This window comes from Gobio gobio, assembly GCF_949357685.1.
Source record: "Gobio gobio genome assembly, chromosome: 13".
In the NCBI taxonomy this organism is placed as follows: Eukaryota; Metazoa; Chordata; class Actinopteri; order Cypriniformes; family Gobionidae; genus Gobio; species Gobio gobio.
This window is the reverse complement of record NC_137106.1, coordinates 32,679,193-32,706,836: the sequence shown is the minus strand read 5'-3', so window position 1 is coordinate 32,706,836 and position 27,644 is coordinate 32,679,193. Positions and strand designations below refer to the sequence as shown.

Here is a 27,644-nt window from a genome sequence, read left to right as displayed (position 1 = left end):
TTTGAATTTTGTATGCGTTTATCTGTTCCAAAGTTTAATAAATCAGACACTGATGGCACAGTGCTCTGTTTTAAGTCTTTTTTTTCAACCAAAAATGCTTTGCGCTGGTTAGGGGGTACTTGGCTGAAAAAATATTTCACAGGGGGTACATCACTGAAAAAAGGTTGAGAACCACTGGTCTATGGCATCTCGCTTGCTCTACTCTGATATGCTGAAGTATCTTTTTTTTCAGGGATCAGTTACATTCTCCCCTATGTTAGAATCTAAAGTAGAATTATGCACTCTCGTATGGATAGTTACTTGGTAGATATAATTTGCAATTTGTATTCCCCAACTGTTGTTCGGTCTTAAAGTAGGGTCTTTTGCTCCCCTTTATTTGGGTTTCACGTAAAGTCTCTCTAGTATGATCCATGTTCAAAGAACCTGACAAGTAGAGGTAGTTTGCCTGGTAGCATTCCTCCTTGTTATTTTGCACTCTATAACTTAGTCAAGTGACTTTTTTTGGATCCAGGAGAAGTACAAGCAGGGTGTGAGCGCTCTCCCCTAAGTAGAGCTGGAACTTCCCTGCGGTTTCCCTAGGGGTTGAGTTTTGTTGGTGCGAGTCTTTGGCAATTATATTATGCCACTCTCGTATTTCCATCCATTCAGATGAAGTTGAGGGTTGCATTCTCACCCTGGAAGTAGTGGTTATATTGAAGGTTTCCCTTTGGTCGGTTACTCACAAAGGGCTTTGTCAAGATAAAATAAGTTGGCATAGCTGAGTCACTTTTTTTCTTAGAGCTCTGCTCTTGGGGCCTTATAAGGCTGAAGCCTGTACCGCAAGGGAGGGAGCACGGTTTTAAAAGTCGGGACGTCCCTTAGCTATAGAGCATAGAAGCTTGGGTATCTTCTACTATTGGAAGATAATGGCTTAGGGAGTAGTGCCACTATACAGTCTGAGTAATTTTGGAAGCGCCCTTGGGGTTGACACAGTCTTTTGCTCCCCTTTATTTGGGTTTCACGTAAAGTCTCTCTAGTATGATCCATGTTTAAAGAACCTGACAAGTAGAGGTAGTTTGCCTGGTAGCATTCCTCCTTGTTATTTTGCACTCTATAACTTAGTCAAGTGAATGGAGTATTCTTTAGATCCAGGAGAAGTACAAGCAGGGTGTGAGCGCTCTCCCCTAAGTAGAGCTTGAACTTCTCTGCAGTTTCCCTAGGGGTTGAGTTTTGATGGTGCAAGTCTTTGGCAATTATATTATGCCACTCTCGTATTTCCATCCATTCAGATGAAGTTGAGGGTTGCATTCTCACCCTGGAAGTAGTGGTAATATTGAAGGTTTCCCTTTGGTCGGTTACTCACAAAGGGCTTTGTCAAGGTAAAATAAGTTGGCATAGCTGAGTCACTTTTTTTCTTAGAGCTCTGGTCTTGGGGCCTTATAAGGCTGACTCCTGTACCGCAAGGGAGGGAGCAAGGTTGTAAAAGTCGGGACTTCCCTTAGCTATAGAAGCTTGGGTGTCTTCTACTATTGGAAGATTTTGGCTTAGGAAATAGTGCCACTATACAGTCTATTTTAGTCATTTTGGATGCGCTCTTGGGGTTGACGCGCTCTGACTCCGGCCAAGTAAGAGTCAATTTATGTTATGCCCATTATGTTTGTGCATATTTACAGCTTATTGAGGCAGGCATTCCCTCAGCACGGCGTGGTGGGCATTGGTTCCCCATAGCGACAATATCAGATGCTGCGTATGCATTATTATGTATGCAATCCTGGTTCCCTGAGAAGGGTAACAAGACGCTGTCTCGTTACCATGTCTATGGCTTGCCTGCACATCTCCTTCAGACAAAAGATTTGATGACGTGTATTACAGGCGGTGTTTTATACTCATACCTTTTCTAATTAGAGGCAATATCAGACGTGCCATCTCATTCCTCTTCTAAGGAACCCAGGGTTACATATGAACCTAGAAATGTTTCAAATATAAACAGCAGTACCTTTCTTTGGTGCTGGCTTTGGCTTTTCTTTGGTTATCTCAGGTGCTGCAAAATATGGGGGTTTAATTAAAAAATATTTTTGAATATTAGGCAGATATTTCAGTTGCAAGCATGCCTTACAATTAAGTCTAACACATTACATCATTTTTGCCATGGGGAAATCTCACCTATTTTTGGTGCCGGTTCAGGGGCCTTTTCTTCAGCAACTTCAGGCTCTATAAAACAGTTTAATTAATTTAATGAATAATCTTCAAAAAGCATAGCTTAGCATGGTTTCAATTTCGTTTTGATGACTTGAAAAGAAAATTTGAGAATGAGAAAAACTTGATTTGAGTACATTTAAAGGGGTGATGAATTGAGACATCAACTTTCCCGTGAGCTTTTTGATACATAAAAGGTCATGGTAATATAAGAATACCCTGTAATTTTCAGAGCTGAAAACTTCCTTGTTAGTCAAAGAAAAGCTTTTATTGACACCAGGCCCAGCATTGATTCTGTAGCCCGCCCACCAACTCGTGCCACTAACATGACAGCTAAGTGCAGCATAGAGCTAAACAGCATCACATTTCTAAGCAGTAAACATACCACATAAGCTTTTCGGACTCTGATTTTTAATAATTCGGATTCCAATATTATGAATGCATGGATGAACTTTATTTTTAATGAATATCCAGCTCACGTGGGGAAGATATTGCCGTTCCTTCATTTCACCACGGATTCGTTTGTAAACAAGAGACTGGATTTGCAGACAGGATGAGATTACATGAACGAATGAAGCAACACACTAATGTGAGTAAAACTTTTTTTTTTATATGTGATAGCATTGCATTGTTACAGATCGTTTGATATCTATGGATTATGTATACGTGTCTAATAGAACATACCTTAGCACGCTGTCCACTTTATTTGTGGTGTTTTTGGTTCATTGCTGTCTTGATGTGCGTTGTTTACTCTCTTGACTCGAGCATGAGTGTGTGTACAGTTTGCGGTTATATTCATCGATCGGGCAGGCCAAGTAACGTTAATAAAAAAATTACATTCCAGAGAGCCTCAAAACCAGGGCAGAAAATAGCCTATAACTTATTCATTATGATGTTTTTGAATGTAAAAACCACGCAAACGCAATAAGTTGACCTCAGACAACAGTATAAAAATATTAAAAAGCCAGTTTAGACCCATTTAAGCTTGGTCTTTAACCTGAAAGCACACATCAAGCTATGTTAATTAACCCTTACCTTTCTTCACAAGAGCAGGCTTAGGTTTCTCCTTGATGATTTCGGCCTCTGAATTGTTGACAATATTAAATAAAAAGTTTTTTAGCATGATCTTAAATTATTTTTTTCCTCTACATTTTCATTACATTTCAAAGTAAATCAAACCTTTCTTCTCAGGAGCTGGTTTAGCTTTCTCTTTGATGACTTCAGTCTCTAAAATGATGATAATATAAAATATTTAACATTAATTTATTTATCTTAAAACTAATCTAAAACAGAAATATGTTTTGACATTGTTTTCCTCCAAAAATTGCAGTACCTTTCTTTGGTGCTGGCTTTGGCTTTTCTTTGGTTGACACAGGAGCTGCAAAACATGAGAGTTTAACTTTGACACATTTTAGAGTATTTAGGCATGCCTAACAATGAAGTCTAACACCTTAACATCATTATCCTTTGAAACAATGAGTTACATTAAATATTTTTCAAATTTTTGTTATGTAATTATCACCTGTTTTTGGTGCCTTTTCTTTTACAACTTCAGGCTCTATAAAAGTTAATTCATTAATATAATGATACATATCATACAACAGAAAACAACACATACAAGACGATTTCATTGACATCTATACTTTTCTTTACAAGAGCTTGTTTAATTTTCAGAACTTCAGAAACAATTAAAATATTTAGAGAATGAGAAAAACTTTAGTATCATCATTGAAGTTTCATCATCATCTTCATAGTGGCACACTTCCAGCCACAATAACTGTAACTCTTACCTTTCCTCTCAGGAGCCAGCTTAGGTTTCTCCTTGATGATTTCAGCCTCTAAAGTATTGATTAAATAAAAAGTTTTTTTAGCATGAACTTATATTTTCTTTAAGAAAATTTTAAAGTAAATCAAACCTTTCTTCTAAGGGCCTGGTTTTAATTTGAAATTGTGAAAATGTGTACATATTTAAAGGTAACTAAATACATACTAAATACAATAGAATATTAAAGTACTACTCAATTTACACACTTAATCTATCTGCTTGTGTTTAGAAGAAGAAAAAAAAAATATTTTTGTTTTTTTGTTCAGGAGTCTTTTCTTTAGAAACTTCAGACTCTATAATATTATATAGTATTATACTTGAGCCACTGAACAGTGGGAAGGTAACATTACTCACATGGTGATTTCATTAACATCCATACCTTTCTTTACAGGAGCTGGTTTAACTTTCTCCTTAATGACTTCAGCCTCTGGAATGGCAATGATAATGTTTAGAGTGTAAAATATATTGAATTTATGAGAATATAATCTTAACCCTATTCTTAACCAAATAAAATCACACAATGTAAAAAAAAAAAAACGAATTACCTCTCTTCTCAGGGGCTGGTTTAGCTTTCTCCTTAATGACTTCAGCTTCTGAAATGGCAATGATAATGTTTAGAGTGTAAAATATATTGAATTTATGAGAATACAATCTTTACTTTATTCTTAACAGAATAAAATCACACAATGAAAAAAAAAACCTTACCTTTCTTCTCAGGGGCTGGTTTAGCTTTCTCCTTGACTTCAGCCTCTGAAAAGATCATTTTGTTTACTGTAAAAGTTGTATTATTTTTTTATATAATGGTAATTCAATAATTAACACAAAAAATCAAACCTTTCTTTTCAGGGGCTGGTTTTACTCTCTCTTTGACGACTTCAGCTACAAACATTTTTAAAATATGAACATATTTAGTGAAAAGAAAATACATATATTACAGTACTACTTTAAAATACAAGGGAACAAAGTTTTATTTAAAGCACCTAATATCTGCTTGTGTTGGGATAAAAAAAAAATCACCTCTTTTTGGTTTTGGTTCGGGAGCCTTTTCTTTAGAAACTTCAGACTCTGTAAAACAGTATTTTTTCATGTTATACTTGAGCCACTGAACAGTGGGAAGATAACATTACTCATGGTGATTTCATTAACATCCATACCTTTCTTTACAGGAGCTGGTTTAACTTTCTCCTTAATGACTTCAGCCTCTGAAATGGCAATGATAATATTTAGAGATTGTAAAATATATTGAATTTATGAGAATATAATCTTAACCTTACTCTTAACAGAATAAAATCACACAATGTAAAAAAACACACAAAAACTGTACCTTTCTTCTCAGGGGCTGGTTTAGTTTTCTCCTTGACTTCAGCCTCTGAAATGGCAATGATAATATTTAGAGATTGTAAAATATCTTGAATTTATGAGAATACAATCTTTACTTTATTCTTAACAGAATAAAATCACACAATAAAAAAAAAAAAAACTAAAAAAACCCTTACCTTTCTTTTCAGGGGCTGGTTTTACTTTCTCTTTGATGACTTCAGCTACTAAAATTTTGAAAATACGAACATATTTAGCGAAAAGAAAATACATATATTACAGTACCACTTTAAACCACAAGGGACATTTTTTTTTATTTAAAGCACCTATCATCTGCTTGTGTTTGGGATAAAAAAAAAAAATCACCTCTTTTTGGTTTTGGTTCGGGGGCCTTTTCTTTAGAAACTTCAGACTCTGTAAAACAGTATTTTTTCATGTTATACTTGAGCCACTGAACAGTGGGAAGGTAACATTACTCACATGGTGATTTCATTAACATCCATACCTTTCTTTACAGGAGCTGGTTTAACTTTCTCCTTAATGACTTCAGCCTCTGAAATGGCAAGGATAATATTTAGAGATTGCAAAATATATTGAATTTATGAGAATATAATCTCAACCCTATTCTTAACAAAATAAAATCACACAATGTAAAAAAAAAACAACAACAAAAAAGTACCTTTCTTCTCTGGGGCTGGTTTAGTTTTCTCCTTGACTTCAGCCTCTGAAATGGCAATGATAATATTTAGAAATTGTAAAATATCTTGAATTTATGAGAATACAATATTTACTTTATTCTTAACAGAATAAAATCACACAATGAAAAAAAAAAAAAAACCTTACCTTTCTTCTCAGGGGCTGGTTTAGCTTTCTCCTTGACTTCAGCCTCTAAAAAGATATTTTTTTTTACTGTAAAAGTTTTTTTTTTCTTCTTCTAACTGATAATGTTAATTCAATAATTAACACAATAAATCAAACCTTTCTTTTCAGGGGCTGGTTTTACTTTCTCTTTGACGACTTCAGCTACTAAAAATGTGAAAATATGAACATATTTAGTGAAAAGAAAATACATATATTACAGTACTACTTTAAACTACAAGGGAAATTTTTTTTCTTTAAAGCACCTATTATCTACTTGTGTTGGGATAAAAAAAAATCACCTCTTTTTGGTTTTGGTTCAGGAGCCCTTTCTTTAGAAACTTCAGACTCTATAAAACAGTATTTTTTCATGTTATACTTGAGCCACTGAACAGTGGGAAGGTAACATTACTCATGGTGATTTCATTAACATCCATACCTTTCTTTACAGGAGCTGGTTTAACTTTCTCCTTAATGACTTCAGCCTCTGAAATGGCAATGATAATATTTAGAGATTGTAAAATATATTGAATTTATGAGAATATAATCCCAACCCTATTCTAAACAAAATAAAATCATACAATGTAAAAAAACAACAACACAAAAACTGTACCTTTCTTCTCTGGGGCTGGTTTAGTTTTCTCCTTGACTTCAGCCTCTGAAATGGCAATGATAAAATTTAGAGATTGTAAAATATATTGAATTTATGAGAATACAATCTTTACTTTATTCTTAACAGAATAAAACCACACAATGAAAAAAAAAAAAACCTTACCTTTCTTTTCAGGGGCTGCTTTTGCTTTCTCCTTGACTTCAGCCTCTGAAAAGAATTTTTTTTTTACTGTAAAAGTTTTTTTTTTCTTCTTCTAACTGATAATGTTAATTCAATAATTAACACAATAAATCAAACCTTTCTTTACAGGGGCTGGTTTTACTTTCTCTTTGACGACTTCAGCTACTAAAAATGTGAAAATATGAACATATTTAGTGAAAAGAAAATACATATATTACAGTACTACTTTAAACTACAAGGGAAATTTTTTTTCTTTAAAGCACCTATTATCTACTTGTGTTGGGATAAAAAAAAAATCACCTCTTTTTGGTTTTGGTTCAGGAGCCTTTTCTTTAGAAACTTCAGACTCTATAAAACAGAATTTTTTCATGTTATACTTGAGCCACTGAACAGTGGGAAGGTAACATTACTCATGGTGATTTCATTAACATCCATACCTTTCTTTACAGGAGCTGGTTTAACTTTCTCCTTAATGACTTCAGCCTCTGGAATGGCAATGATAATGTTTAGAGTGTAAAATATATTGAATTTATGAGAATATAATCTTAACCCTATTCTTAACCAAATAAAATCACACAATGTAAAAAAAAAAAAACGAATTACCTCTCTTCTCAGGGGCTGGTTTAGCTTTTTCCTTAATGACTTCAGCTTCTGAAATGGCAATGATAATGTTTAGAGTGTAAAATATATTGAATTTATGAGAATACAATCTTTACTTTATTCTTAACAGAATAAAACCACACAATGAAAAAAAAAAAAAAAAAACCTTACCTTTCTTTTCAGGGGCTGCTTTTGCTTTCTCCTTGACTTCAGCCTCTGAAAAGATAATTTTTTTATTGTAAAAGTTTTTTTTCTTTTTTCTAATTGATAATGTTAATTCAATAATTAACACAATAAATCAAACCTTTCTTTTCAGGGGCTGGTTTTACTTTCTCTTTGACGACTTCAGCTACTAAAAATTTGAAAATATGAACATATTTAGTGAAAAGAAAATACATATATTACAGTACTACTTTAAACTACAAGGGGAAAAAAGTTTTCTTTAAAGCACCTATTATCTACTTGTGTTGGGATAAAAAAAAAAATCACCTCTTTTTGGTTTTGGTTCAGGAGCCCTTTCTTTAGAAACTTCAGACTCTGTAAAACAGTATTTTTTCATGTTATACTTGAGCCACTGAACAGTGGGAAGATAACATTACTCATGGTGATTTCATTAACATCCATACCTTTCTTTACAGGAGCTGGTTTAACTTTCTCCTTAATGACTTCAGCCTCTGAAATGGCAATTATAATATTTAGAGATAGTAAAATATATTGAATTTATGAGAATATAAACTTAACCCTATTCTTAACAGAATAAAATCACACAACGAAGAAAAAAAACTATCCATCCATCTTCTTCCGCTTATCCGGGGCCGGGTCGCGGGGGCAGCAGTCTAAGCAGAGATGCCCAGACTTCCCTCTCCCTAGACACTTCCTCCAGCTCTTCCGGGGGGACACCGAGGCGTTCCAAGGCCAGCCGGGAGATATAGTCCCTCCAGCGTGTCCTTGGTCTTCCCCGGGGCCTCCTCCCGGTTGGACATGCCCGAAACACCTTCCCGGGAAGGCGTTCAGGAGGCATCCGGAACAGATGCCCGAGCCACCTCAGCTGTCCCCTCTCGATGTGGAGGAGCAGCGGCTCTACTCCGAGTTCCTCCCGAGTGACTGAGCTTCTCACCCTATCTCTAAGGGAGCGCCCAGCCACCCTGCGGAGAAAGCTCATTTCGGCCGCCTGTATCCGGGATCTTGTCCTTTCGGTCATGACCCAAAGCTCATGACCATAGGTGAGAGTAGGAACGTAGATTGACCGGTAAATCGAGAGTTCCTCCCAATCACGCCCCTCCAGGTTTCACTGTCATTGCCCACGTGGGCGTTGAAGTCCCCCAGTAGAACGACGGAGTCCACAGTCAGAGCACTCTCCAGCACCCCTCCCAGGGACACCAAGAAGGTCGGGTACTCTGCACTGCTGTTTGGCCCATAGGCACACACAACAGTGAGAGACCTATCCCCGAGCCGAAGCCGCAGGGAAACGACCCTCTCGTTCACAGGGGTAAACTCCAACACATGGCGGCAGAGCTGGGGGGCTATAAGCAAACCCACACCAGCCCGCCGCCTCTCACCATGGGCAACTCCAGAGTGGTGAAGAGTCCATCCCCTCTCGAGAAGTGTGGTTCCAGAGCCCAAGCCGTGCGTGGAGGTGATTCCGACTATCTCTAGTCGGAACCTCTCAACCTCACGCACAAGCTCAGGCTCTTTCCCCGCCAGCGAGGTGACATTCCATGTCCCAAGAGCTAGTTTCCGTGTCCAGGGATCGGGTCGTCTAGGCCCCCGCCTTCGACTGCTGCCTGATTCGCTTTGCACCGGCCCCTTACGGTCCCTCCCGTGAGTGGTGGGCCCACGGGAAGGTGTCCCCACGTCGCTCCTTTGGGCTGAGCCCGGCCGGACCCCGTGGGGGAAGGCCCGGCCACCAGGCGCTCGCATACGAGCCCCAACCCCAGGCCTGGCTCCAGGGTGGGGCCCCGGCTGCGCCATACCAGGCGACGTCACGGTCCTCCTTTTTTTTGGCATCATAAGGGTTTTTGAACTATGAAAAAACAAAAAAAAAACAAAAAAAAACCTTACCTTTCTTCTCAGGGGCTGATTTAGCTTTCTCCTTAATGACTTCAGCCTCTGAAATGGCAATGATAATATTTAGAGAGTGTAAAATATCTTGAATTTATGAGAATATAATCTTAACCCTTTTCTTAACAGAATAAAATCACACAATGAAAAAACTAAAAAAACCTTACCTTTCTTCTCAGGGGCTGGTTTAGCTTTCTCCTTGACTTCAGCCTCTGAAAAGATAATTTTGTTTACTGTAAAAGTTTTTTTTTTTCTAACTGATAATGTTAAATCAATAATTAACACAATAAATCAAACCTTTCTTTTCAGGGACTGGTTTTACTTTCTCTTTGACGACTTCGGCTACTAAAATTTTGAAAATATAAACATATTCAGAGAAAAGAAAATACATATAGTATTACAGTACTAGTTTTCTTTAAAGCACCAGATTTCATTAACATCCATACCTTTCTTTACAGGAGCTGGTTTAGCTTTCTCCTTGATGACTTCAGCCTCTGAAATGGCAATGATAATATTAGAGACTATAAAATATCTTAAATGTATAAGAATAAAATCTTAACTTCATCTATATCACAGAAAAAAAAGGTAACTCTTACCTTTCTTCTCAGGGACTGGTTTAATTTTCTCTTTAACTTCAGCCTCTGAAAAATAAATAATGTAAAATTATTTTGTAGGAAAAATAAAGTTAATTTAACAGATAAAAAAGTAAATCAAACCTTTTTTCACAGGGGCTGGTTTTACTTTCTCTTTGACGACTTCAGCTTCTAAAATGAAATTATAATATAAACGCATTAGTATTATCTTAAAATCAGGGAATTTTTTGACATTATTCTTATTAATAAATTGCAGTACCTTTCTTTGGTGCTGGCTTTGGTTTTTCTTTAGTTTTCTCAGGTACTGCAAAACATGAGAGTTTAACTTTAGAACTTTTATAGCAACTGTAATGTGTTACTGTAAGTTAAATTGTCAAATATCCTGTAATTAACATATCAGTAATATTAGCAAAACAAGCATAGAAATGAGTCATAATTGTCAACATTTTCTACCCGTGCTGATAAATCAGCAATATTAGGTCATATACTAGAAATGTACCTTTTTCTTTAGAGACAAGTTTTGCCTTTTCCTTTGGAACCTCAACTGAAAGGGATTAGAAGATAAATAACGATGTTTCAGAGCAAAACATAGATAATATGACATTCAGGTATTCAAAATTGCACACACATATAATACCTCTCTTTGCAGGTTCAGGTGTTGGTTCGGGTGCCTTTTCTTTAGGAACCTCCGGCTCTATAAAATTGTACAATTTGGTGTTATAAATGATCGTTTGATGACACATTATGAAAGCAACAATATATGCAGATTTATTTAATATATTGTATACCTTTCTTTACAGGAGCTGGTTTAACTTTCTCCTTGATGACTTCAGCCTCTGAAAGGAAATTATGTGAGAACATTTTTTGTGAGAAAATATTAACTTGATCTTTAAGTTGGGGGTAAAAGCACACATGAAATGATAACTTCTACCTTTTTTCTCAGGGGCTGGTTTGGCTTTTTCCTTGATGACCTCAGCCTCTAAAATGTTGATAAAATAAAAATATTTAAACATTATAGTAGTGTAATATAACATATTGCTTAGGCATAGTGTTATTTTGATTGTTAACACAGTAAACCAAACCTTTCAACTTAAGAGCTGGTTTAGCTTTCTCTTTGACAGCTTCAGGCTCTACAAAACAGAAGGATATTTCAGTTTCATTGAGTCAAACAATGATGCTTTTCTTCACAATGTTTTTGTTCAAATGATCTAGAAGGCCTGTAGAGAAAACTCACCTCTTTTGGGTTTTGGTTCAGGAGCCTTTTCTTTAGCAACTTCAGGCTCTATAAAACAGTATTTTTTTGCATGTGATAAATTATCATAATAATGTCAAAATCAGTAATATGCCATCCATACCTTTCTTTATAGGAGCTGGTTTAACTTTCTCCTTGATGACTTCAGCTTCTGAAAAAGGTAATCATGTGAAAATATTTCATTTTAGAGAATAGCAGCAAATCAGCATATTAGGATGATTTCAAGTTTCAAGTCAAGTTTGTTTTTATTTATATAGCACATTTAAAAACAGCAAACATGGCTGACCAAAGTGCTGAACAAAACACAAGATAAAGAGACAAGGACAAAGCCAAACATTTATGACATAAACTCACAGTGAATTAAAAGCTAAAGAAAAAAGTAGGTTTTATGAGAAGATTTAAAAACGGTTAAAGACTGTGCCGATCTGATTTAAACCGGAAGGCTGTTCCACAGCCTAGGGCCGGCAATAGCAAAGGCTCTGTCTCCTCTATGCTTAAAAAGATAAAAGTCTCTTATCACCAGACCTCATTGTGTGGGATTGTGTGGACAGAGTAGCTCCGACAAATAGCTTGGTGCCCGATTATTTAACGATTTAAAAACAAAAAGCAGAATTTTAAATTCAATTCTGAAATGCACAGGTAGCCAATGCAGCGATTTCAAAATTGGAGAAATCAAATTTACGTTTTCTTTTGAGAAACTTTGCAGCTGCATTTTGAACTAATTGAAGTCGAGTAATAGAGTCTTTGGACATGCCATAGAAAAGAGAATTGGTAAGCACATAGGCCCGGCATAAGCAATCTCTACACTCTAAAAAAAAATTGTGCTATATGGCACTAAAAGTGGTTCTTGGTCGTAATCATAGGGGAACCACTTTTGGTGCTATATAGCACCATATCTTAACATGTTCTGTATATGGTAGCACCTCAGCCAAAGAACCGCTGAAGAACCACTGAAGAACCAAGATTGGTGCTATACAGCACTTAAAGTGGTTCCCCTATGATTATGAGCCAAAAAACACTTTTAGTGCCATATAGCATAAATTTCTTAGAGTGTAAGGTTTTCTCGGCAAGAGAAGATATAATCTTAGAGAGAAGACGTAGCTGGAAAAAACAAGAGCTGATCATCGCATTTATTTGTTTTTCAAATTTGAGGTTCTGATCCCAGAGAACACAGTTCTTAATGTAGGATGAGGTAAATGGAGCAAGGTAGTCCAGGTCAATGCTTCTGCTCCCAGATTTTCCATGAGTGCCAAAGACTATAACCTCGGTTTTAGATTCATTCAGAAATAAGAAATTTTGAGAATGATTTCTGACGGATTATGTAACACTGAAGACTGGAGTAATGATGCTGAAAATTCAGCTTTGACACCACAGGAATAAATTGCATTTTAAAATATATTCAGATAGAAAAGAGTTATATTAAAGGGTAAAAAATATTTCACAATATTACTGTTTTTGCTGTGATTTAGGTCAAATAAATACAACCTTGGGGAGCAGAAAAGACTTCTTTTAAAAATCTTACCAATCTAACAAAAATTTTGTACAGAGTATTTTTTTTGGAAAAATATTGACTGGATTTTTTAGCTTGGGTGAAAGCACACATGAAATGATAACTTCTACCTTTCTTCTCAGCGGCTGGTTTAGGTTGGTCCTTGATGACTTCATCCTCTAAAATTTTGACAATATACAAACATTTTAGCACCACATTTTGCTTATTAATTTCATAGGTAACACAGTAAATCAAACCTTTCTTCTCAGGGGCTGGTTTAGCTTTCTGCTTGATGACTTCAGCCTCTACATTTTTAAAATATGAAGTGAAAGCAAAAGGTTAACATTATCTTACAACCAAAAATTTCATTATTTTCACAAATTATGGAAATAAACACACCTTTCTTTGGTGTTGGCTTTGTTTTTTCTTTAATTATCTCCGGTTCTACAAAGCATAGAAGAGTTTAATGTTAAAAATCAGAAATTGTTGCGACTTCTCTCATGACAATTTATCATAATGTTCTTTGTAACATTTATAAAAGCCAAGTAACAATATAAAAAAATAGTCATAAATGGCTACAGTCAAACAATTGGTAGAACTTGCTATGCATCAAGTCAAATCAAATCAATAGGTCATACAAGATGCAAATGTGAATTTTGAACTAGATAAGCACCTTTTATTTCAAGGACTGGTTTTGCCTTTTCTTTTGCAACCTCGACTAAAAGGGCAACAACAAAAATGATGATTTGTTTAAAGTATATGGAATATAGCATAAACTGTAAAGTATATGAATACCTTTCCTTGTTGGTTCAGGTGCCTTTTCTTTAGAAATTTCAGGCTCTATAAAACAGCATTGTGTTGTGTTATAAATAAACTTCATATAGTGGAAAACAACTGTATACACAGGATGATTTGTTTGACATCCATACCTTTCTTTACAGGAGCTGGTTTAACTTTCTCCTTGGTGACTTCAGCCTCTGAAATGATAATATTACAAATATGTTTAGAGAAAGAATAACATTTTGGTAATGATGAATCAATCAACACAGCAAGTCAAACCTTTCTTCTCAGGGGCTGGTTTAGCTTTCTCTTTAGTCAAGTCAAGTCAACTTTATTTATATAGCGCTTTTAACAATGTAGATTGTTTCAAAGCAGCTTTACAGTGTTAAACAGGAAAATAATGCAGCATAATTTTATTCAGCTGTATAGCCATTCTGGAAAAAACGCTGATGTCATCAGTTCATTTCAATTATCATACAGTGACAGTGTGGGCTTTAGATCAATAATTCGATCAGTAATTTAGTTTAAATGGTTAATTTAGTTTATTATTTAGATTTATTTCGATGTTTAGTTGAAAAAAAATGCGAAAGTAGTGGCAAGCTCTACAAAAAAATTTTTTTATCATGTTAAATGCACATATTAAATCTTTAAAATACTAACAAGCACAATTCAAAAAAGGGACTGTGGGGAAACATCTCACCTTTTTTGGGTTTTGCTTCAGGAGCCTTTTCTTTCGCAACTTCAGGCTCTATAAAACAGTTTAAAATTGATATGATACGACTGATCACACAGCAGAAAGCGGCAGCATATGCAGGATATGATTTAATTTCATTCACCTTTCTTTACAGGAGCTGGTTTAACTTTCTCCTTGATGACTTCAGCCTCTGAAATGAGAATGATTTAAAAATATTTAGAGATTGTAAATGTCTTCTTTGCATGGATTTTGTTTATAAGCTTTATCTTTACCACAAAGTGAAATCACTCTTACCCTTTTTCTCAGGGGCTGGTTTGGCTTTCTCCTTAACGACTACAGCCTCTGGAATGACATACAAAAACACTTAGAGGAAGCCAAAGAAATCTTTTTGCATAATATTACATTTTGCTTGGATGAAACATTTAAATATTAACATAGAAAATCAAACCTTTCTTCTCAGGGGCTGGTTTAGCTTTCTCTTTGATGACTTCAGCCTCTGCAACGATGATAATATAAAATATTTTGCGTTAAAAAACAAGAGTTCAGTGTAATCTTAAAAACTGGCTTAAAATAATGTTAACTTTCATTGATATCTATTCCTTTTTTACAGGAGCTGTTTTCTCCTTGATGACTTAAATCATTATAATTTCCTTGTGAAAAGGTTAATCTACTTCTCACACTTTTTCTCAGGGGCTTCTTTAGGTTTTTATTTGATTATTCAGCTTCTGTAATATTATAAAAATATTTAGGGAAAAAAAGAAACAGTTCTAAACTAGCTCTAAATCTGGGTACTTTCAATACATTAAAACACAAAATAGAGTATAAAAATGATAGGACAGATCATAATTTTTTTTTATTATTATTATTTTAGTATATTACATATTTTTTTTATATGAATACACTGCCTGGCTGGTAAAATATATAAATATATAAAATAGTTGCGGGATAATGTATTTTAGGGTAAAAAAATCATCAGGGCTTCTTTAGTAACATCAGGCTTTAAGATACAGTACTGTTTCATGTGATGAACAATCACACAAGCATTTGATTCACATTCATACCTTTCTTTACAGGAGCTGGTTTAACTTTCTCCTTGATGACTTCAGCCTCTGAAATTGTAACAATACAAAATGTTTAGAGGTTTTGATTTTCTTTAATATCACGAGTTTGTGGAAAACGTCTTAAAACAGTAAATCAAACCTTTCTCAGGGGCTGGTTTGGCCTTTTCTTTGATGACTTCAGTTTCTGAAATATGTGAAAATATAAAATATTTATAGAAACACAAGTCCTTCAAGTTCCATAAGAAAGTAATTTTAATGTGATGAATAATCATTAGACAGAAGCATTTTACTGACATCCATACCTTGTTTTGGTTTTGCTTTCTCCACAGGACCTGGTTTTGCTTTCTCCTTGACGTCAACCTCTGGAATGGTAATGTGGTGATTGTAAAAGGTATTTTAAATATTATCTTTCAAATTTGTCTTAAATAGTTGATAAAATATAAACATGAACTCACCTTTTTTCTCAGGGGATGGTTTAACTTTTTCCTTGATGACTTCAGCCTCTAAGATCACGATAATGGAAAACATATTTAGATTTTTTTTGGTTTAGTTTTAGATTTTTTTTGGTTTAGAGAAAATGGAAATTTAATTCTTAATACAGAAACTCAAACCTTTCTTCTCAGGGGCTGGTTTAGCTTTCTCTTTAATGACTTCAGCTTCTAAAATATAAAAAATACAACTGAAAAATGCAAACAATTAGCATTATCTTACAAAACACTGTAAACCCTAATGCTCAAAATAATTCAATGGTTTGAGTAGGGTAAACTTAAATTAAGTAAATTAGTTCAATAAAATGAACTGAGTATTTAGAACTCTCTTTTTCTTTTGAGTTCACAAAACTGACAAATTTTAAGTAATCTGAATTGAGTTTTATGAACTTAAATTGAACAGAAACTGATTTCTATTTCCCAGCATGCTTTGTCGTGACACTCAAAAGGGAGAGTAAATGCTAAAATTAAGTTGCGGTTTTTTTTTGTGCAAGATTAATGTTAAGTAGGAGATTTAGGGCCCTATCATACACCCGGCGCAATGCAACGCAAGTGTTTTTTTGCTAGTTTCAGTCCAACGCAGTTATCATTTTCACGTCCAGTGCAATGTTGTTTAAATAGCAAATGCACTCGCGCCCCTCTGTTCGCCCATGGGCGTGCTAAAACCTGGTCTAAAGTCAATAGTGTAGTTTTTTTGTGTTATTTAAAGGGCACGTTAGTAATATGCGCCTATAGGCAGGTGCACAACGTGTGTACACTCGGTTTATTACACATACAGTTACGCGCAGCAGCACACAAACATTTTTAAATATTAAAAATAAAAGGATTCCTCTCTGGAAAAGCATTCAGGCTTTCCGCTTGCAAATTCCGCCATGGTGCAAGAGCAACTGGCTTTTAAAGGGAATGGGAGATGACACTCTGATTGGTTTGTTGCACGTTACGCCCAAAACACACCCATGACTCATTAAGAGAGATACAACCCTTTTGGACCATGCACCTGTTGCGCCAACCGTTTATTCCGTCGTTAAACTAGCAAAAGTGGATTCAGACACGCCCATAAGTGCACCTGCACCATGCGCTCAGATCATTAAAATAGGGCCCTAAGTAGTTTTTAAAGGTTTCTATTAGGGCTGGGTAAAAAAATATTGATTTCTTGATTTTAATCAATTCTCACTTTTACAAAACAATATCGATTCTTAAATCCCAAGAATCGATTAGTCATCCTGTTTTCAGTTAATGAATGAAATAAAAAAATTGTAGCGCGCCTCCCATCCAATAAATCGCAATAATCTTTGTGCTTTATTACTATTGATATGAAACAAAGTCTCAGATTTAATTTTTTTTACGAAATTCAAAAATATACCATTTTGGCGCTGTGGCGTGAGATCGCTCTGACGCAGCTCAGCTCAAGAGAACCGGCAGCGTGGAGCGCACATGAACGGATCTTCTCTTTCGCCTTAATACCAGTAACAGCGCAAAATAAACATGAATGAGCATCTGAAAGTGTGTTAAAAGAAACAGAACAACTTACCGAAATCCGTATCATGTCACATGGAATCACTCGATCAGTGTTTCAACCACAGAAAGACATAAGTAAAATGGCTTGTAAACAATGTAACGTCACATTTATCGAAAATCGAATCGAAAGCTTGTGAATCAAAATCGAATCGAAAGCTTGTGAATCGAAATTGAATCGAATTGTGTAATTTGTGTCAATACCCAGCCCTAGTTTCTATGCTATTTACAGGAGTTCTGCTTACTTTGAACTTTGAATTTCTTAACTTAAACATTTTGATGTAACTGATTGCCTAACAACTTTTTTGGGGGGTTCACAGTGCAGTGGAAACATCATTTATGCATTATTCTCAATAATAGATTGAAACGGGTTACCTTTCTTTGGTACAGGCTTGGGTTTTTCTTTGGTTATTTCAGGTGCTGCTGCAAAACATGAGGGTTTAATTTTAGAATTTGCAGCTGTACAGATAAATCAACAAGGCACTGCATTACATAATTAGTAAAAGTGATTTTGAATTGACAGGTAAACTCGATATGTACCTTTCTTTTCAGGGACTGTTTTTTCCTTTTCCTTTAGAACCTCAACTGGAAAGACATCACAAGTAGATTGATATTTGTTTATAAAAGCTTGTATGAAAATATGTGTAAGGCATGCATTAAAAATGACTAATATTAAAAGATAAAAAGCAACTATAATATATTAACACCTTTCTTAGCGGGTTCTGGTTTTGGTTCAGGTGCCTTTTCTTTTGCAGCTTCAGACTCTATGAGACCGTATCATGTGATGAATGATAATCATACAGTAGAAATCAAAAGTATATGATAATCTCATTCACATTAATACCTTTCTTCACAGGAGCGGCTTTAACCTTCTCCTTGATGACTTCAGCCTCTAAAAATAATAACATTTAGAGATTGCAAATGGGTAATGTTATTAGCGGAAACCGAAAGACGCATACATAAAATGGATAAAATATAAAATGTTAAAATAATAGTAACTCTTTACCTTTCTTCTCAGGGGCTGGTTTGGCTTTTTCTTTGATGACTTTAGTTTCTGAAATATGTGAAAATATTCATAAGTTCCATAACAAAGTCTTTTTAATGTGATGAATAATCATTAGACAAATGCATTTATTGACATCCATACCTTTCATTACAGGAACTGGTTTTGCTTTCTCCTTGACTTCAACCTCTGGAATGGTAATGTGGTGATTGTAAAAGGTATTTTAAATATTATCTTTTGAATTTGTCTAGATAAAATATTAACATGAACTCACCTTTTTTCTCAGGGGTTGGTTTAATGACTTTAGCCTCTAAGATCATGATAATGCAAAACATAATTAGATTTTTTTGTTTGTTTGTTTAGTTTAATCCTAAATGTTATTAGAGAAAATAGGGTAACACTTTATATAATTGCATGCAACTAACCCTCATCCAAACCCCAATCCTACCCTAACCCTATAGTAAGTACATGTAGTTAATCAATATTACTCAGTACTTAAATTACATTGTAACAATGACCTTAAAATAAAATGTAACCGAAAATAGTAATTTAATACAGTGAATCAAACCTTTCTTCTCAGGGGCTGGTTTAGCTTTCTCTTTAATCACTTCAGCCTCTAAAATGATCAAAATATATAGTAACATTATCATTTCTGCACGGGATAATAATAATGATTTAATTGTTAAAGTAAATCAAACCTTTCTTCTCAGGGGCTGGTTTAGCTTTCTCCTTGATGGCTTCAGCCTCTAAAAGGATGATGACAAAATAATTAAAGCATTAGCTTTTTTCTAAAAGCTGACTGTGGAAAATGTTTGGCATTATCATTACAATACAAATGAACTAATTAACCTTTCTTTGGTGCTGGCTTTGGTTTTTCTTTGGTTATTTCAGGTGCTAGGAAACAGAATGAGCAGTCATAATTTACTTTTTATGTTATTTAATCATTGTTACAGGGTATAATAAATAAAAGTGCTTTTCTTTTTCAAATCTATACCTTCCTTTTCAGGAACTGGTTTTTCCTTTTCCTTCAGAACCTCGACTGTAAAGGTTACAAGGTAAATTTTAAGAAAAACTTGTAATGTGAAAATATCAGAGATTTGGTCTAATCTAGTATTCACTGTTGCAAAAGTTGATCAAATGTTGTCCCACTTTATATTAGGTGTCTTTAACTACTAAGTACTAACATTAAAATGAATCCTTTGATACAATGAACTTATTGTGTACATACATACATGTTTTTACATTGTACTTATATTTAAAAAAAAAAATACCTGCATGTAATTACATTTACATTTACATATACGCATTTTATCCAAAGCGACTTACAGGGACCTTATTACAGGGACAATCCCCCTGGAGCAACATGGAGTAAAGTGCCTTGCTCAAGGACACACTGGTGGTGACCGCTGGGATCGAACCAGCAACCTTCTTGCTTGAAAGTTGATCAGTTCCATGGTTTAACCCACTGGACCACCATCTCACATTACAGATGTTATTAATTTCTGTAAATACATCTATAATTACACTGTTGACCTTCCCTGGCCTTTTAATCCACCCTTAAAGGGGTCATGAACTGGCTTTTTTTTTTTTTTTATACTGTTGTGACAGCGTGCTAAGGTATGCAATCAATAGATATCAAACGATCTGTAACAATGCAATACTAACACATATAAAAACATGTTTTACTCACATAAGTTTGTTGCACCATTCCTGTCGGATCCAATATAGACGGCATGTGTTTTAATCTCAATATGTCTGCAAATCCAGTCTCGACCTCTATCTTGTTTACAATCGATTCCGCGGTGAAATGAAGCGAACAAACGCAATGTCTTACACATGTGAGCTGGAACCTGCATTGTTTAGCTCCACGAGTCGGTGGGCGGGCTTGAGGCGGTGCTTCTACGTCCTATTACATCAATGGTCGACATATTGTGAGATCTCAAGTTTTTTGGGCCTGGTGTCTATAAAAGCTTTTATTTGACTAACAAGGACGTTTTCAGCTCTGAAACAGGATATTCTTATATCACGATGAACTTTTATATACCAAAGGCTCAAAGGAAAGTTGATTTCTCAATTCATCACCCCTTTAAACCTACCCATTCAACCAAACACGTCCCTAACCTTACCCGTATCCCACCTTTGCAATGTAATAAGAACACAATAAGTACATTGTACATAGTAGTTAAGGACACCTTAACTAAGTGTGACCGAAAATACTGAACATCTCACTACCTTTCTTTGGAGGTGCTGGTTTCTCTTTGAAAACATCAGGCTCTAAAAAACAGACAGATATTTCACTTTTAATAATGTCAATCAATGCAACTTCAAATCAGCTTCAACTTCTGAAATAGTATGATAAAGTCTCCCTTTTTATGGAATAATTAAACTAACTGCTGATAAAATATGTAAAAAAATGTTTGGTAAATGATTTTAAACATTTGGGTTTTGGTTGAGGTGCCTTTTCCTTAGTAACTAGTAATATAACAAATACAAACAACAAACAAAAACAAATAACAAAAAACGTTAGTAAAATTTTTTGTGTGTCATGAATGATCATTATACAGTGGAAAGCGACAGCATATGCAGGATGGTTTCATTGTAATCCATACCTTTCTTTACAGGAGCTGCTTTCTCCTTAATGACTTCAGCCTCTGAAATGGCAATGATGTGAACATATTTAGAGATAGTAGAAGGTTTTCTTTAGCATTGTGTTTAAATAGCATAAAAGCACATATCAAGCTAAAATAATGATAGAATAATAAAAACCTTTCTTGCCAGGGGCTGGTTTAACCTCTTTGATGACTTCAGCCTCTGCAATGATGATAATATAAAAGTGAAATGGATATATATAGATTCTTTTTTAGCATTAATTTTCTTATATTTTGCTTGGGGAAAATGATGTTGATTAATACACATACCTTTCTTTACAGAAACTGGTTTAGCTTTCTCCTTGATGACTTTAGACTCTGAAATGGCAATGATGAGAAATACTTTTAATACTGTAAATTGTTTACTTTAGCATTATCTTAAGCTGTGATTTTGATTGTTAATGCTGCAAATCAAACCTTTCTTCTCAGTCGCTGGTTTAGCTTCCTCCTTGGTGACTTCATCCACTACATTGTGATGATAAAAACATCAAGAAAGCAAAATATTAGCATTATCTTAAAACTGGGTAGAAGACATTAGCTTGCCATTAACAGCACCTACAATTGTAATAATTTACTTCACTGTAATATGTCATTATTCTCACAAATAAATTTGTGTACCTTTCTTTGTTGGCTTTGGTTTTTCTTTGGTTATTTCAGGTTCTGTTAAACATGGGATTTATTAAACATAAAAAAATCTTGGAATGTGACATGCATGGGTGTTGTCTAGTATTTATTTGTAAAGGTTTGCAAAATGTAACAGTATACACTGATCAGGCATAACATTATGTCCTAATATTGTGTTGGTCTCCCTTTTGCTGTCAAAACAGCCCTGACCCGTCGAGGATGTTATGTTAGCAGCAGATCCTTTAAGTCCTGAAAGTTGCGAGGTGGGGCCTCCATGGATCGGACTTGTTTGTTCAGCACATCCTACAGATGCTCGATTGGATTGAGATCTGGGGAATTTGGAGGCCAAGTCAACACCTCAAACTCATTGTGCTCGTCAAACCATTCCTGAACCATTTTTGCTTTGTGACAGGGCACATTTTTCATGCTGAAAGAGGCCACAGCCACCACGGAATACTGTTTCCAAGAAAGTGTACATGTAAATGGTCTGCAACAATGCTTAGGTAGGTGGTACGTGTCAAAGTAACATCCACATGGATGGCAGGACCCAAGGTTTCCCAACAGAACATTGCCCAAAGCATCACACTGCCTCCGCCATCACCCTGACTGGTCTGCGGCTATGCAGCCCCATTTGCAACAAACGATGCACTGTGTATTCTGACACTTTTCTATCAGAAACAGCATTAACTTCTTGAGCAATTTGAGCAACAGTAGCTCGTCGGTTTGATCGGACCACACGGGCCAGCCTTCGCTCCCCACGTGCATCAATGAGCCTTGGCCCTGTCGCCAGTTCACCACTGTTCCTTCTTTGGAGCACTTTTGATAGAGACTGACCACTGCAGACCGGGAACACCCCACAAGAGCTGCAGTTTTGGAGATGCTCTGACCCAGTCGTCTAGCCATCACTATTTGGACCTTATCAAACTCATTGAAATCCTTACGCCTTTTTCCTGCTATTAACTTTGAGGACAAAATGTTCACTTGCTGCCAAATATATCCCACCCACTAACAGGTGCCGTGATGAAGAGATAATCAGTGTTATTCACTTCATAATGTTATGCCTGATCAGTGTATATTTCATACTAATGTAATACCTTTCTGAAGAGCTTCTGGTTTAGCTTTCTCTTTGGTAATTTCAGTCTCTATAAACAGAATGATAGTTCAGTTTTAATCTGGTCAAACAGTTGAGCAAATACATAGATGTCTTTAAAGCAGCTTCAGGCTCGGAAACTGCACTTAGAAAAATGTCTGTTGCAACTTTGCAGTTACAAATGTGTCATAAGACCCTTACAGAGAATATTTATACCTTTCTTTGGTGCAGGTTTTGCTTTTGCCTTATCAACTGCAACAACAGGTTCTGTAAAACGTTGAGATATAATATCATAATATTATGTTTGCTTGAATGTCGTAAAAATTATTATTTACATTTTATAGTACATTTTTTTTGCCAGGTTCAGTTTAGCATTTCCTGTTGTCCTTTAATCTTGCATAGCAATTATATTGTAATAAAAGACTCATTCATACCTTTCTTCACAGTGACAGGTTTACGTTTGTCCTTGGCAAGTTCTGCCTCTGAAATATATATTATATGGAATATATTATTTAGAATATTAAAAAAAGAAAATAATAAAACATTGCACTTAAAACAAAACACTGACCCCAATTTCAAAAACATTATAAACTATGTAGATAATTAACCTTTTTTGGAAGGTTCCGGTTTTGCTTTCTCTTTTGGAACTTCAGTTTCTGTGAATGAATGGAAAATTCAATAGCATATTTAAAAAGTGTGGTGTTTCATGTACAATATGTGCTTATATTCAGATTAAAATTAAATATCACCTATTTTTCTTGATATCAACAGATAAAGTTTTAACTTGTGCTAGAAACAATCTAGCAAGAAACAATCACTTGTTATCTAGTATAAATACCTTTCTTTTCAGAAGCAGGTTTGGGTTTTCTTTTACAGCTTATAAAAAATATAATACACAAGAGTTGTTTTTCACATTTGCAATTAATTACCTTTCTTTGGAGGTTTTTCCTTCTCTTTAATAATTTCAGGCTCTAAAAATCAAGTCAAATCACATGGTAAAATATTTATGTACAGATAATGTACATGCTTAATGTTCATCAGAAAATTCAGAACTTCCTTCTCAAACCTGCATCTTAATGGATTAGGATTTACAGGATAGTATTTCAGAAAATCAATGTTATTATGACATTGATTACACTATCAGGATCTTTTACTATTACCCTCCATACAATTTGCATTTAAACAAACTAATATTATTATATAATTATAAACTTACAGCATCTTATACTTCGTAAATTATACTTTTAAGGAACATTAACTATGTAAGGAATGTCAGTACCTTTCTTTGGAGGAGCTGGTTTTGCCTTTTTAATATCTTCAGCCTCTAAACATATCAAGGAGAGAAATTTTTTCATTATAGTAAAAAGCAATATGATATTTGGAAAAGATATAATAAGGGCCATGTTTAACCCTTGTGCACTGTTTGATTTCTGGGTACATTTGTTATGGTCCAGGTCAAATTGACCCAAATTGGATTCAATACAATTTCCCAAAAATCACACTATGAAAAAAAGCATACAAGAAGGTACTCATACTTAACTTTTAATATCAATACTTTTCACACATTACAAAGAATACATTTCTGTATGATTTATAAAAATGTTTTTAACCACTATTTTTAAGACTGTCCCTCCCCCACACATGTAGGACATTTGCGATTATATTTAGTCTAAGCCTAAAGTAATCTTGACAAACTATATTATTATTATTAGAAAGCTTTCAGACTCTAGTTTTCATATTTGGTGACTGGTTTGACAGAGCAATAGAGAAATAGCAATAGAATCTCCTTTTGTTATGCAGTGCCAATCTATGACGCACACCCTGGTTCTTTCTGTATGTTTTTTTATGTGGGTTTTAGAGATTGAATTCAAACTACTTCTGAATAAAATATCTACTTCATAAATGTTATGAAAATCATGGAAATATATGGTTCAGATCGCTAAAACCATATTTGGAGTCCTTATACTGTATGGTCACAGATGGAGCCTGGATGTCATCTAGTGGAAAACTTTGGTACTGTGGCCAAAATAAATCTTACTGAAAGTTCTTTTTTTGAGATATCAGCCTAAAATTTGTCTCAGAACTTGTTCAGCTTTAATTTTCTTGAAGTTTTAGAATTGAACATGTTTTGTAAAATATATATTTTATATAAAAATTTAAAATATATCTTTTTTATTTTAAATGTTCATAAATGTAAACTTCAACAACTTTTTTTTAAACTGTACTTTTACAAACTTAAGTCTGTGCTCTGAAGTATTCAAGATTTTTAACTATTTAAGTTGGAAAAGTCATTTTCATGTCTATGCTCAAAAAGTGTGACAGAATGTGATGGAGTACTGTACAAAACTGTGTGATAGAGTACTGTACCTTTTTTAGCCGGTGTTGGTTTTACCTTCTCTTCAACCTCTGTGCAAGATTCAATCATATTTCTGATGTGATAACCATTTTATGATATGCATGTTGAATGATAAAAACAATTGCATTCATTTTACCTTTCTTTGAAGGCTCTGGCATAGCTTTTTCTTTGGAAACCTCAGGCTCTGTATATCAGTGGATGTTAGCAGTTAGCATTATATAAACATTGGGGGGGGAAAACATGTACAATTCCATGTAACATTGCAAACAAAATCACCTTTTTTAACTGGGGCTTTCATTTTCACTATAGTATTTTCAGTATCTGAAATTATCATAATTGCATGGCTTAGAAAATGAAGGTTAATATTCAAAAACCTAACCGTTTGATAGGTATTGATGTCCTATCTTCAGGATATTTTGCCTCTGAATAATATTTAACAGTTTTTACCTTTCTTTGAAGGTATCGGTTTGACTTTCTCATCTGCAACTGCTGGCTCTACAATTCAAGGAAAACTAGGTGTAAGAGTGGACCAATACACTGATCCATAAATTTAAGAAAGGAAAATTACAAATGTTCTTTTATTTTTTTACAGGAGTGGTTGTTGATTTCTCTTATGAACAAGATGCAGGTAAATATTTAATAAATATATATATTATATATACAATATAGACTTTGACAAAAAAAAATGATCAAGCATCTTTCCATACCTTTCTTGGCATTTGGTGGTTTTTCTTTCCCCTTAGAAACATCAGGCTCTGAAAATGAGTCAGCAGGCTCAGTTAATGTCACAAAAAATAAGACTTTTAAATGAAATGCTGTGTTAAGTGCATCATACCTTTCTTCAAAAGGGCCGGTTTAGTTTTGTCCTTGGGAGCTTTTGCCTCTGAATTGTATTGAAAGAGAAAAGCATTTAAACTTGCTGATGTGTATTGTTCCTCTGAAACAAAACTGCAGGCATTTTAACTGACTGTGGATATGGGAAGTTAATATTATGATTTTTCTTCTAGTAAAAAGAAAAGTTTCTAGTACATAATTTCGAGTTGAAAAAGTGATACCTTTCTTCACTAGAGCTGCTTTAGCTTTCTCCTTGGGGGCTTCATCCTCTGAAAGTATGACATGATATGTTTGGTTAAGATTTGAATTGAGTAGACCAGAGGTTTAATTTCACAGTTGTCTAAAATCAAGCACCTTTCTTTTCTGGTGCTGGTTTTGCTTTGTCTTCAGCACCTGTAAGAAACATCAGAAAATATTACAATAAAAAAGTACACTTTTCTGAGAACCAAAGAAAGACTGCAACAAAGTAACTGTAAACCAATTGTCTCAGCGATACATTTGAAAGAAAGTTTAAACCATTTTCCATGTTAACATGAAACATTCAGAAGTAATGCTTTTCAAGAATCCATATTTTTTACATGTACAGACAGTTCAACAAAAGACATTATATTTTTGAGTGAATCAATATATACGTAAGAGCAGGGCGGTAAGAACAATATGAAACAACATATAACATAGATACGCTCATGTGAAAAAATAGTAATATACTGCAAGATATTTAATGGTAGGAGTCATAGGGACAGGTTTTTCTTTCTATTCAGCTGCTAAAGGTTATCAATAGATTCATTTCTTGTCCTCTTCAAAATCGACTGTTAGTTAAAATAGTAGATAATACAATAATTAATGACATAAGAGCATAAATACCTTTTTTAACCTGAGCTGGTTTAGCTTTTTCTTTAACTTCTGCAGTATCTGAATGAAATAAATATGAAACTAAATAAAAACAAAAATTAAAATTGCTGCAATTTTACTACACATTGCAAACGCACTACCTTTCTTTGATGGTTCTGGTTTTGGAAGCCCAGGCTCTACATTATGAAGAAAGTAAGAGGTGTGTGATATATAAATGAGAGCGATAGAAAAACACTTCTCAAACGACTGGCTTTGCCTTAGTCTTTTTACCTTTCTTCGAGGGCTCTGGTTTGGCCTCCTCTTTGGAAACCTCTGGCTCTGTAATTTCATCAACATCAGCAGTTTATGCCACAATGAAAAACACTGCATTTAGTTTAGAATGCCATATATTGTCTGTGGAATGTCATACCTTTCTTTTTGGGAGCTGGTTTTACTTTTTCTACAGCAACGTCAGCTAGAAGTGAGAAGAAGGGGGAAAAAAACAAGAAAAAAACACATCAAGCATTTTTTTTTTTACATTGAAATTCATTTTACTTCATTCATGAACTTGAAAATCACAGCCAATAAATACCTTTTTTAACAGGTGCTGGTGTTTTTTCTTTGACTTCAGCTTCTGAAAGAAGTGAAAAATTTAACTACTTACAATGCATATTTTTCAAACAATTTCAAAGCTTAATAAAAATAACACATTTTCCTTTAACATTTTTCTTTTTGCGACTTTAGGTTGCAGTACTGC

General features: G+C 34.7%; 1 protein-coding gene across 1 annotated transcript in view; it reads right to left on the bottom strand.

The window, feature by feature from the left end:
- The window catches only part of LOC307136497 (uncharacterized protein), a 56,953-nt gene that overhangs the window by 10,138 nt on the left and 19,171 nt on the right, over nt 1–27,644 (bottom strand). The window contains exons 27-123 of the mRNA XM_079833564.1: nt 27,480–27,521; nt 27,318–27,362; nt 27,179–27,226; nt 27,049–27,084; nt 26,921–26,968; nt 26,411–26,449; nt 26,278–26,325; nt 26,058–26,105; nt 25,930–25,977; nt 25,670–25,717; nt 25,499–25,543; nt 25,359–25,406; nt 25,234–25,272; nt 24,146–24,190; nt 23,796–23,837; nt 23,475–23,522; nt 23,301–23,348; nt 23,083–23,133; nt 22,871–22,918; nt 21,771–21,812; nt 21,570–21,617; nt 21,423–21,470; nt 21,271–21,315; nt 21,114–21,155; nt 20,737–20,778; nt 19,499–19,543; nt 19,354–19,398; nt 19,203–19,250; nt 19,073–19,120; nt 18,779–18,814; nt 18,649–18,693; nt 18,508–18,555; nt 18,346–18,393; nt 18,209–18,265; nt 18,042–18,086; nt 17,877–17,924; nt 16,110–16,157; nt 15,954–16,001; nt 15,801–15,860; nt 15,638–15,682; nt 15,499–15,546; nt 14,886–14,933; nt 14,732–14,779; nt 14,580–14,627; nt 14,444–14,491; nt 13,893–13,940; nt 13,759–13,803; nt 13,637–13,681; nt 13,363–13,407; nt 13,221–13,268; nt 13,095–13,142; nt 11,578–11,625; nt 11,457–11,504; nt 11,305–11,352; nt 11,154–11,201; nt 11,011–11,058; nt 10,860–10,916; nt 10,722–10,766; nt 10,482–10,526; nt 10,346–10,393; nt 10,226–10,270; nt 10,076–10,123; nt 9,927–9,974; nt 9,797–9,841; nt 9,630–9,677; nt 8,195–8,242; nt 8,058–8,105; nt 7,873–7,920; nt 7,740–7,784; nt 7,572–7,619; nt 7,406–7,453; nt 7,269–7,316; nt 7,086–7,133; nt 6,951–6,995; nt 6,789–6,833; nt 6,615–6,662; nt 6,478–6,525; nt 6,296–6,343; nt 6,161–6,205; nt 5,997–6,041; nt 5,823–5,870; nt 5,684–5,731; nt 5,497–5,544; nt 5,325–5,369; nt 5,155–5,202; nt 5,018–5,065; nt 4,835–4,879; nt 4,706–4,750; nt 4,546–4,593; nt 4,380–4,427; nt 3,966–4,013; nt 3,698–3,733; nt 3,509–3,553; nt 3,355–3,402; nt 3,211–3,258; nt 2,143–2,190; nt 1,976–2,020 (exon numbers count right to left, since the gene is read on the bottom strand). Coding sequence (XP_079689690.1) covers nt 1,976–2,020; nt 2,143–2,190; nt 3,211–3,258; nt 3,355–3,402; nt 3,509–3,553; nt 3,698–3,733; nt 3,966–4,013; nt 4,380–4,427; nt 4,546–4,593; nt 4,706–4,750; nt 4,835–4,879; nt 5,018–5,065; nt 5,155–5,202; nt 5,325–5,369; nt 5,497–5,544; nt 5,684–5,731; nt 5,823–5,870; nt 5,997–6,041; nt 6,161–6,205; nt 6,296–6,343; nt 6,478–6,525; nt 6,615–6,662; nt 6,789–6,833; nt 6,951–6,995; nt 7,086–7,133; nt 7,269–7,316; nt 7,406–7,453; nt 7,572–7,619; nt 7,740–7,784; nt 7,873–7,920; nt 8,058–8,105; nt 8,195–8,242; nt 9,630–9,677; nt 9,797–9,841; nt 9,927–9,974; nt 10,076–10,123; nt 10,226–10,270; nt 10,346–10,393; nt 10,482–10,526; nt 10,722–10,766; nt 10,860–10,916; nt 11,011–11,058; nt 11,154–11,201; nt 11,305–11,352; nt 11,457–11,504; nt 11,578–11,625; nt 13,095–13,142; nt 13,221–13,268; nt 13,363–13,407; nt 13,637–13,681; nt 13,759–13,803; nt 13,893–13,940; nt 14,444–14,491; nt 14,580–14,627; nt 14,732–14,779; nt 14,886–14,933; nt 15,499–15,546; nt 15,638–15,682; nt 15,801–15,860; nt 15,954–16,001; nt 16,110–16,157; nt 17,877–17,924; nt 18,042–18,086; nt 18,209–18,265; nt 18,346–18,393; nt 18,508–18,555; nt 18,649–18,693; nt 18,779–18,814; nt 19,073–19,120; nt 19,203–19,250; nt 19,354–19,398; nt 19,499–19,543; nt 20,737–20,778; nt 21,114–21,155; nt 21,271–21,315; nt 21,423–21,470; nt 21,570–21,617; nt 21,771–21,812; nt 22,871–22,918; nt 23,083–23,133; nt 23,301–23,348; nt 23,475–23,522; nt 23,796–23,837; nt 24,146–24,190; nt 25,234–25,272; nt 25,359–25,406; nt 25,499–25,543; nt 25,670–25,717; nt 25,930–25,977; nt 26,058–26,105; nt 26,278–26,325; nt 26,411–26,449; nt 26,921–26,968; nt 27,049–27,084; nt 27,179–27,226; nt 27,318–27,362; nt 27,480–27,521 — 4,527 coding nt within the window. The remainder of the gene's footprint in view (nt 1–1,975; nt 2,021–2,142; nt 2,191–3,210; nt 3,259–3,354; nt 3,403–3,508; nt 3,554–3,697; nt 3,734–3,965; nt 4,014–4,379; nt 4,428–4,545; nt 4,594–4,705; nt 4,751–4,834; nt 4,880–5,017; nt 5,066–5,154; nt 5,203–5,324; nt 5,370–5,496; nt 5,545–5,683; nt 5,732–5,822; nt 5,871–5,996; nt 6,042–6,160; nt 6,206–6,295; nt 6,344–6,477; nt 6,526–6,614; nt 6,663–6,788; nt 6,834–6,950; nt 6,996–7,085; nt 7,134–7,268; nt 7,317–7,405; nt 7,454–7,571; nt 7,620–7,739; nt 7,785–7,872; nt 7,921–8,057; nt 8,106–8,194; nt 8,243–9,629; nt 9,678–9,796; nt 9,842–9,926; nt 9,975–10,075; nt 10,124–10,225; nt 10,271–10,345; nt 10,394–10,481; nt 10,527–10,721; nt 10,767–10,859; nt 10,917–11,010; nt 11,059–11,153; nt 11,202–11,304; nt 11,353–11,456; nt 11,505–11,577; nt 11,626–13,094; nt 13,143–13,220; nt 13,269–13,362; nt 13,408–13,636; nt 13,682–13,758; nt 13,804–13,892; nt 13,941–14,443; nt 14,492–14,579; nt 14,628–14,731; nt 14,780–14,885; nt 14,934–15,498; nt 15,547–15,637; nt 15,683–15,800; nt 15,861–15,953; nt 16,002–16,109; nt 16,158–17,876; nt 17,925–18,041; nt 18,087–18,208; nt 18,266–18,345; nt 18,394–18,507; nt 18,556–18,648; nt 18,694–18,778; nt 18,815–19,072; nt 19,121–19,202; nt 19,251–19,353; nt 19,399–19,498; nt 19,544–20,736; nt 20,779–21,113; nt 21,156–21,270; nt 21,316–21,422; nt 21,471–21,569; nt 21,618–21,770; nt 21,813–22,870; nt 22,919–23,082; nt 23,134–23,300; nt 23,349–23,474; nt 23,523–23,795; nt 23,838–24,145; nt 24,191–25,233; nt 25,273–25,358; nt 25,407–25,498; nt 25,544–25,669; nt 25,718–25,929; nt 25,978–26,057; nt 26,106–26,277; nt 26,326–26,410; nt 26,450–26,920; nt 26,969–27,048; nt 27,085–27,178; nt 27,227–27,317; nt 27,363–27,479; nt 27,522–27,644) is intronic.